This window comes from Ictalurus punctatus, chromosome 17 (genome assembly GCF_001660625.3).
Source record: "Ictalurus punctatus breed USDA103 chromosome 17, Coco_2.0, whole genome shotgun sequence".
Classification (NCBI taxonomy): Eukaryota; Metazoa; Chordata; class Actinopteri; order Siluriformes; family Ictaluridae; genus Ictalurus; species Ictalurus punctatus.
Genome location: NC_030432.2, coordinates 15,844,106 through 15,853,972, shown reverse-complemented (window position 1 = coordinate 15,853,972; position 9,867 = coordinate 15,844,106). Strand labels below are relative to the sequence as shown.

At 39.2% G+C, this 9,867-nt stretch overlaps 1 protein-coding gene across 4 annotated transcripts; it reads right to left on the bottom strand.

Annotated features, from left to right (window-relative positions):
* Window positions 1-282: 282 nt before the first annotated feature.
* Window positions 283-9,786, bottom strand: LOC108277678 (TRPM8 channel-associated factor homolog). Of its 4 annotated transcripts, none has more exons than XM_017490485.3 (9): window positions 9,407-9,786; window positions 8,006-8,066; window positions 5,945-6,686; window positions 4,858-5,858; window positions 3,356-3,450; window positions 2,978-3,191; window positions 2,008-2,247; window positions 1,554-1,891; window positions 283-846 (listed from the first exon to the last, which is right to left on the bottom strand). In XM_017490485.3, the coding sequence occupies exons 3-9, from the start codon at window positions 6,562-6,564 to the stop codon at window positions 604-606; spliced, it is 2,751 nt and encodes a 916-aa protein (XP_017345974.1). In that variant the 5' UTR covers window positions 6,565-6,686; window positions 8,006-8,066; window positions 9,407-9,786; the 3' UTR covers window positions 283-603. The 4 variants fall into 4 exon arrangements, with proteins under 4 accessions (XP_017345974.1, XP_053543297.1, XP_017345976.2 ...); XM_053687322.1 differs by having other exon boundaries at window positions 8,006-8,055; XM_017490487.3 differs by having other exon boundaries at window positions 5,945-6,571; window positions 8,006-8,055.
* Window positions 9,787-9,867: the final 81 nt, after the last annotated feature.

Below are 9,867 nucleotides of genomic sequence, written 5' to 3'. Positions count from 1 at the left end.
CTAATGTACTAAAAGAATAACATGCAATAATGTTTTGAGCTTAAACAGAGGGACATGGTATGGTTTTATTTATACATGTCCCCCCTCCCAGCACAAACAGTGCTGTAAATATTTAAGACACCAGTTTCAAGTTGACCCCACTTTCCTGTTCCTCATATCCCATGCTAAAATAAAAACAAAAAATAATTCAATGAAATAATGAAAACATCTTTGGATCTACTTGGTAATGAAGTTAATTCATATCTAAACCATGACTGATAATGACAACATAACCAAAGTATAGCCATTATATTTCAACATTTATTTTTCAAACAGCATGCATAGATCTGGCTGATTCTACAGAATAGCTGTACATATTTGCATCCAAAAGGAGATTAGCTGCAAGTATGATGTGCTTATAATGCGTCAGTTATACAGTAATCTAATAAACAACTATATTGTAGAGATAGATATATGCACCTCTGAGAATTATTTTTCACTCATGTTTATATTTGTCACCATTATATCCATGCCCAAGCCAGCACCAAAAAGAAAAAAGGGGAAACCCCCACCCCCCCCACCAAGCGGTGTGTGCACTGTGACGAGCATACAGGGATTGGAGAATTAAGCATACTGGGCCATGGGATGGTCGTGCCACGCAGGCAGATTGCTGAGCGTTTCCTCAGTGCTGGGTTGAATGGGCCAACCCCAGGCTTTGAAGAAAGGGGCAAGATTCATGTTCACCACCTTTGAGAATGTTTCAGCGTACAAGTTCATCTTTCCATCTCGATTGTTTGGGACATTAGTGATGCCGTGATAGGCTGCAAAGACTTTCTTGAAAGCATCCCAGCCAAATTTATCTTGCAGCTGAAACAAAATACGTTGAGGTAAGAAGGGGCAGGAGTGGAAAAGGTACAGAAAATCTATACTTCCATCTGGCTATTGTGTTAAAATCTTACTCAGTTAAAGATCAATCATACTTGACAAAAAAAAAAAACAAAAAAAAAAATACATGATTTGACCAAATAATTAGAAGTCATGATAGTTTTATACCTGCATTTTTCAGTTTGTTCAGAAAGGAATGTAGGTTATGAATAGAGTTAGTGGTGCAGTTTGGGTCCAAAACATTTTACAATTTGATTCATATGAAAGTGGATTTTAAAAAATAATAATAATAATAATAAAAAAATTCAATGTGCACAAATCTCATTATTTTCCAACAAAGTAACATTAATGCATGAAGAACAAGTGAGACTAATAGACAGTCTTGACACAAAAGTGTCAATGTCTGGGGGCGGTGTTAAGGGCCTTAATCAAGGGCCCAACAGTGCAGCTTGGCAGTGCTGGGGCTTGAACCCCTGACTTTCTGATCAGACCCAGAACCTTAGCCATTGAGCCACCACTGCCCCTATAGTGGTGGCTCTGAAACTCTAGTTATTGTATACTCTAATTACCTTTAATTAACTTAATTCAGTAATTAGGAATATAAATATACAAATCAATACCCTCTCACCAAAATACTTCACCATTTGTATTCAATAAAATAAACCATCTGAAAATGTGTAGTTGTTTACCTGCATGTATGTCTCCAGGGCTGTCCAGACACTCCAGTTTTCCAGCTTCCGGCCTCCCTTAGCATAATTCTCAGCTCGAGCCTTTCGGTTTTCTGGAGACATGTTCCCATGAGCCTTTGCCCTGTTCACCCGCAGCACCTCCTCATGCACATACACCGACCACAGGTTACAGGTGCACTCTGTGGTATTTGGAGGGAACTCCCACACCGAGCACTGCTGATTATGCCCCAGTTCATGAATGGCCCCCCAAATACCCTGCGTACGAGCGGTCTCTGGGTTCACAAGTGCTGCGGCAGAGTCGGAGTGAATCATTACAGGGTAGCCAGCATGCATGAAACCTGTTACAAAAGGACAGGGGATTGAGAAGCCTGGTTAGTCAATCATGCGAGACCTTTCTCCATCCAAGTAGCCCGAGTTAAGATGTTTGTGCTACTGACAGTTCCCCAGTACAAACCATGTGAGATCTGAACATCGGCAACAAAACGTTCCTTGCGTGGAAACTTGGCAGGTTTTGCAGCCAAGTCGGCCACTCCCTTCATGATGGAATCCCAGAGAGCCGCCACCTCATCAGGACGGTCCAGTTTACGTATGATGTCTGAATGTAAGGTAATGATTACATTCTCAAACTCGAGTTCTGCCCAAGGAGCTGGTGCATTACGGATCTTCTTCACCCAGTCTGCTACACTGGTTTGTCCTGGAGAGGAAGTGTTAAGTTCACTTATTTGGTTACACTAAAATGGCTTGTGGTTTACTAGCATATGCTAATCAAACATTTAAACACCTTTTGGAATTGGATGCATTTTATGCTTGACCACCAAGATAACTGGCTTAGAAGTGTTATTTTCAATGACTGAAAATATGTGCAGGAGTTAATTCCAGCAATGAATGATATTTTGCCAGAAAGCTGTATCTGCTATGAAAGATATTATTTGATTCAATTTAGTAAGTACACGAGTTCTGAACAGATCGCCTCACTAACCTAGTTACAAATCAGATTAAGAATATTAAATTGCACCCCAACTATATTCTTTTTCTGTAATAATCAATTGTAATAGTTAATTTATGATTTCCTCAATTCATTTCACTTGCCGTCTTTTAAATCAATGCATCAGTCCAAACTGTCTGATTGTTACACCCCGATTCTACAGAATGTTGGTAAATGCCAAAAATACAGACCAGCAATTCAAATCAAATTTCATTATTTCAGTTAGTTTTGCAATTTTATGCTCAAAGGCAGTCTGAACATTGGTCAATTGAGAAGACAAGAGATTGGTCTGCATATGGAAATGTGACATGTCACCAAACTTGCTCAGGTTGTTTTTCCAGATCACCATCAGCTAATCATAGAATCAGCTAAAAATATTTTAGTAAATTCCTGTTCTAGTAGTAGTCCTCACTGTTAAGGAAGTGACAAATGAGTTTACCAGACTTGTAGTATGGTGCTTTTACGGCCATTTGTACAATAATCTCCACCCCAGCCATTTTGCTCTTGGGTGGTGCAATCAGGTATATGAGGCCGCCCCACAAATTCCAGATCTGCAGCATGTCACTCTCCAAAGGAAACCGCTTGTGCACCACAGGAGCACGTTTCAGAACATCTGCCTCACCCAAGCAATCTGTTTGACATCCAATCTGCAGCTGTAGACATATGGTGTAAACATGAGCTTAGCTTTCTCTACTTTTCTCTGCAAATATATAAATGCATCTCCAAATTTGCAGCAAATATATAAATGTTAAAATTATAACATACTGAGTAATATACTGAGTAATATACTGAACAATATAGCGAGTAGTGCATGTACCTGCCAACCTTTGCCTTTGATTTCTTTAGGTACTGTAATGTAAGTCCTCATTCCAGGAGAAAGATACAGACCTGTGCTTATCCATTCTTCACCACCTGTAACAGTTATAGCTGGATGTTATACAGGCTCAGCTAATTAATGCCATACATGTAGTGCCTCCGAGTACAACATCCCTGACTAAAACTGGACACAGGTTCTGGGTAGTTTGGGATGTTTTTATTTTTTACTTATGTAGCATATCTCCAGTTGTCAAATTAAAAGTGGAAACAGTGGTGTTCTGATAACATGGTTTAGTGACTTAGATCAGCAGTGGCCCCAGAGCAGCTGAGTTTTACCCATAGGCTTAATTTTGCTCATTATGTTTTGTTCCATCCGTTTTGGTGAGAGATAAGTAATGCATATACTGTAGGATAACATCAGACATAGCTACGATATAAGAGTGAATATGAGGGCAATTGGAGGTTTTTAAAATGCGAGCCTGAATTATTTATTTCATGCAACTTCGCTAATCAAGTCAGTTTGCTAGTCGCAGTAACATTAACTGATCAGGTTGGGCTCCAACCTTATTATATGGCTATAAACAAACATTTAATGTTAATTGAATTAAAATGGACCTTTTTTATATTGTGTAACATTACTCATTAGTAACAAACTCTGAACATGATGTGCATTATTCGCTCTTGTATTGATGGCACAGTATCCACTTATCCTACACAGGGTCATGGAGCCTATCCCAGGGAGGGACAGGGTGCCAACCCATCACAGGGTGTAATCACACACCCAGTCATGCACTATGGACAGAGTGCCCGGAGTGTACCCAGAAGCACAGGGAGAACATGCAAACTCCACACACACACACACACACACACACACACACACACACACACACACACACACACACACACACACACACACACACACACACACACACACAGGGAAGAGGCAAGAACCAAAACCCCAGAGCTGTGAAGCAAACGTGTGAACCACTAAGCCACCTTGGCACAGTATCATGTAATGCAATTCTGGAATGAACAGGCTAGCTAATTTAGACCTGTAAACCAAAATATTTCATTCAGTAAAATCAAACAGTCTCACTGGATTCATAGCATTTATGCAACAATGGAAGGATAATGGATAACAGATGAATTAAGCAACTGATGTAACATTCATATTGATGTACTGTATATTATCTAGGTCCACATTGCAGAAGTGTGTCCCTCACTAAAATTTGGATCCTAGTTATGACCCTGAGTATGTTTAAACTTGGAATGTACAGTATGTGGCAGATATAAAATTCAATAACACTCTGTGTAGTGCTTTTAACATTAGACATTGTCAAATTATTTTTCAGATAGTTAATGGTGTAACCATCATTGTTTGCAGAAGTTAACTTAAGCTAGCAGTTGTAAAACTTAAAACCTCAGCTTTAGGGAAGTGTATACTCAATAAATACAATCTGAAACAGGAAATTAAATTTCTATTAATGAAAAGAGAATCTGTACCAGATGTGTCTGCACTGATCCGGACTCTCGCGTTAGACACTGTAGGTAGGTTGGGTATATCAGTGATGATGAATGGCAGAAGTGCATCAGGATCTTTGCACACCTTGTACACCTCACTTCCCACATGAAGCAACAGTTTATCTTTGGTATTTTTAACAGGACATTTACAACACACTTGCGGAACTCCTGCCTCTTTCACCATATCTGTGATCAGTGAAACCATTGAAGTATAGGAAGCACTTTTATGAGCCTGCATGCGAAGATAATTTGTGCAATCATTTCTCAGCTTCTGCAGACATTCCTGTTCACGTGCAGTAAGATCCTGGCCCTGGATGGCATGGCTAGCAAAGCGCTGCAGCAAGTCACGGAAATGATATGCCGGTGTACCACCTTCCCCATCTTCCCTTATTTGCTGGACTTTATACAAGTCACCTTTCAAGGTATTACCAATGAGACACAGTCCCATTTTATTGAGGATACGGTTTCCTGGGTAATCGGTCATCACATTGCGGTTAGGGTTGGTCTGTGCCCAGTACCAAGCATGACCTCCTATCATGAGACCTCCACCCTCTGCAACAAACTCCTGGATCTGGTGACGTTGAGAATCGTTGTAGGAGGTACAGACAAAGACACTTAGGTCTTCCCTAAATCCAGTGAATTGACAATTTAGCCCCGACTTGCTCAGAACATGATGGGCATCTTTAAGTTGTGGCATGATTCCGATAACCCCTTTGCGTCCTTCATCAAGCCAGTGGATAGCGTTGATCAAGAAGCTAGACAGTGAATCACGACCAAGGAAGCCTTCATGGGTGGCCACAATTATTCTCCCCTGTCCATAGTAGGCCCCAGCAATGAATGCCCTACCACATGTGGTAAGTGCAATCGGAAAGGCTAAGGGTCCATGTGCCATCACTTCAGATGCTAAAGCGCCACCTCGAACATCAAACTCTGAAACACCTTGTAGTAGAAAATGGAGGTCATCTTTGAAGTCCTTACCAATACTGGGAATAAGCAGACAAACAAAGTGAGATTTTAAACAATTACAAGAAACTTTTCAAAAAGGAAAATTTCCATTTGATTTACTTACGACACTGCCAACCAGCTCGAGGGAATTTGCATGGGCACAGGAAATTTGCCACATTCCCCTGGAAGCTCTGAGAAATAGATTCCTGCCACACTGCACACTTTGTTGCCGGGGAAGCCGAGTAACGTATTCTTTCCTGGATGGGATTGAGCCCAGTTCCAAGCCTGACCGGCGATGAGCAAGCCTCCTCCAGATTTAAGGAAGGCTACTAATTCTTTGGCACATGACTCGACACTGTAGGCATCGGTGACATAGACTGCTAGACCGACATCTTGGAAATCTCCTACCTTGGTTTTCATAGAGCAGTAGGATAAGTTCTCTGCAGTTGAACTGAGATCCTTTTGAATGCCTACAGTTGTGCTTTCAGACTCAGATGGCATAAGCCAAGTCAAGGCATTCTCAACTAGGACTGGGAAACGTGTTAAATACTCCTCATGTCCCAACACTACTATACGTCCCTGACCATAGCGAGATGCAGCCATTAGGACCTGACCTCTTGGATTCATGGAGAGTGGGAAGGCATTGTTGCCTGTTAGCACAAGGTCACTTGGCACTGTATTCCCTTGGAAATCAAGCTCCTGAATCCCCTTCATAAGAGCGCAGTAATCCAACTCTCGTTCCATTGTGCTTCTGTTTTTTAAAAAAATTTTTTTATATATATATTTAGTTTGGAGAACAGTTAGTCTGTGGTATTTCTAGCCTGAGGTAATTTATAAGGATGAGGGCTTCTGAAGTTGTACTACAGCTGAAAGAAATAGAAGAAGCAAGAATGGTCACATTTCAGAACACAGCCAGCCCTAGGGGTGCAACAACCTGCTGATTTAGATTGATGCATCAATTTAAAAAGGTAGTGATTGGAATTAAACAATGCAACAATCAAATGGATTATTACAAAAAAAAACAAAAGAAACTACTATAGTGTAAAAAAAAAATCTCTTTTCTAATTGATGTGTAAATAATTGAATAGGGTAGCAAGTTGATTTGCTGTACCTGATACTCAAAATAATCCCTCTCTACATCAGCATTCATGTATTAACAAAGTGAACAAATTTGGCCACATTTTGCTCAGAGGCTCAAATCAAATTGTATCATGGCAGATTCAGTGGTCTTGTCAAGTATTGAGTAGTTATGAATCAAAGTCATATTGTAGTTTTACCCCTAGTCAGCCCATGAACTAACTCGAGACTGGTTACACATTTTAAAAATGCTTTACTACAAGAAGCTATGCAGTACTGAAAAGACATGCCATATAAAATTCTATGAACATACATAATGAGACTTGGGACCATCAACTCCCCAAAAAATAAATAGGAGTAACAAGTCAGACTGCCGCTCCCTGAATGTTCAAAAGATTGTTTTGACGGTGTTAATTTGAGCATTAGTAATCATGTTCTGGAAGGGCAAGGTCAGTGCACCAATAGAGCCAATTGTTTGTTCTGCTGGAAGCTGGGTGGGGTAATATAAACCTCTCAACATCACCATTTATGACATTCTCTCCTCAAAAGGTCCAGTTAGCAATGTTGACTATTTCTGCCGATATTTCTATGAATACTAAAAATCACACTACTGCAAGTGATCGAAAATGCCAGATGGACTTGTTTTAGTATTTAGAAAAGATGGTATATAGTATAAAGCCTGATTGTGCAACAATATACTGAATGAGAGAAATTCAAAATGACTTCATATGACTCATATTGCACATTTGTTATTCACCCATTCATTTAACTGACCTGTTCAACATTCAATCAACATGATATGTATAATAATAATAATAATAATGCAATAGGATATAAACTCGATGTGCTTCTCTTGTCTAAGCACAATAATCTTTGAATAAATGTAACTTTCAGTTGAAGATCCTTTTGATACTTTGTAAATAATTGTTTTAATCATTCTATCACACAGCATGCTGATGGTAGCCAAAAAAAGAGTTAACAAACCAACACATCCAGTTTCACCTTAATCCCACAGCAAACAAAGAGCTGTGCATTATAAACAGCAGACATTCTACACCAGACATTAGCATGCACTTGGCTCAGATATGTCAATTTAAAGTATACTCACCTTGTAGGAATGAATAGCACAGAGGTTGCAGATGAAGCGTTTTCTTCACACTGTCAGCAACCTAGAACACGAGCAAGACAAAACACAACAAGCTCTCAAAAACAACCAGGAAGATGAGGCAGTAATTATGAATAAAAGCCAAGCATGTGGTTAGGTGGAGCATGAGGTGAATAATGAAAGGTATGTGAGCATAATAGCTTGTTGTTCTGGGGAGGTGGAGTCAACCAAAACAATAAAACCTGCTGTGGTAGAGAGTGAAAGAAAAGTTAATTCTTCAAAATACTTGTAGATTCATTACTTCAAAACTGTTGTGCAGTAGAATAACTACACTAACTCAATAAACAATGCAATGTAGAAGTTCTACAGAATATTAAGAACAGACATATAGAATATTTGTCTACAGTGTAAATACTAGGGTGTAAAGATCAGATGGTCTGGATTGATGCATCTATACTTAAAGGCAACAGTTGAAGTTAATTGAGATAAAAATGATAAAACAATCAATTATATCTGATTAGTGAAAAAAGGACAGACAGCTGGTGTGTAAAATATTTAAACTTGTAAATAGGCTAGCAAGGCAGTTTCCCATAACACTGACATATAAAGTAGTCCTTATTATTACTAACAGTTAGGCCTACCCCAGATTAAGAACAAAGTTGGTCACATACTGATCAAAGGTTACTAAATTGAATTGTATCGCATCGTATCGGATTCAAATTTAAAACGGGTGATTTTTTTTTACGAGTTCAACCCAAGTTTTAATTCTCTGGCAACCCCGTGTTTAATCACATGACCCCATGTCTTCGTAGCTTGTTCAGCTAGCCAGCTAGCTAATGTTTGGTAATGCTAGCTAATGTTTCCCCCTTTTCTTTTCCGCATTAATAAACACAGCTGTATAATGCATAGTTGAGAGTTTTATTATACATTTTCTCATCTCAGGTGATATGTCAGGTTAGTTATGAGTTTTCTTGTTTGTTGTTGTGCTTGTTTACGGTGTAATGTAGAATATACGCACGCTCATTCCTGCATATTGTACGTTAAGGTCATCTTCCTACAGAACGACAGTTTCTTAATCTAACTCCGTATAATAAGTGAGTCTGATTATATAGGTCAGGGATGTATGTGAGTTTTAACAGATGATAACTTGGATCTCCAGGATGTAGATCAGTGAGCAAGTCAATGCTGGAATGTTCTTCATTTTCTGCTGCTTAAAATATAAAGCTACTTTGATATCCGCTAGATCCCTTCAAATAAAATGTAGAGCTAGAAAATAACGTGATCAACTCAGTATTTCAGTTTTTAGAGAGCCATATGGACTAGCTCATGTAGTTAGCTAGCTATGTGCATTAGGTGTTGTCCAAGGCCGCGGTGTGGGATCAGACAGTAAGAAAGTTCTCTCACCAACATCAGACTGTCCTGCTGTAGTGACTCGCACACAGACTCGGCTTCAGGATGTTCTTCAGGATGTTCTTCAGGATAATCATTTGTGTGTCAAGGAGAAAGATTGCCGCCCAGACCTGACTATGCTGATTACCTCAACATTACTGACTATTTACACACGCAGCACGATACACAGTTTTCCTGTTTTAGTCCACGGGATCTGCTATTTATCAAGTCCTACACATGAATAATTATTAGGGCTGGGTAAAAAAAAAGCGATTCTCCCATTTTAATCGATCTTCAATTTAACGAAGCGATATATATTTTGGAAAATATAACTATTATATTATTAATATTGATGCGCGTGCTTTACTTGAGAGGATGTGAATAATATCTGTAGTTCGCCTCTCGTCCTGAAGATGTCTTCTTTCCTGTTTTTGGATTTTGAAAACGGTTTTATTTCTTAAAAGTTTCAAGTTGTT

Excerpts from the sequence above, each read along its gene's own strand:
- LOC108277678 (XM_017490487.3), bottom strand. Across the intron at positions 5,859-5,944 it reads TCGAGCTGGTTGGCAGTGTC|TATTGGTAAGGACTTCAAAG; the intron begins GTAAGTAAATCA and ends GCTTATTCCCAG. Across the intron at positions 3,192-3,355 it reads TCAAAGGCAAAGGTTGGCAG|CTGCAGATTGGATGTCAAAC; the intron begins GTACATGCACTA and ends ATATGTCTACAG.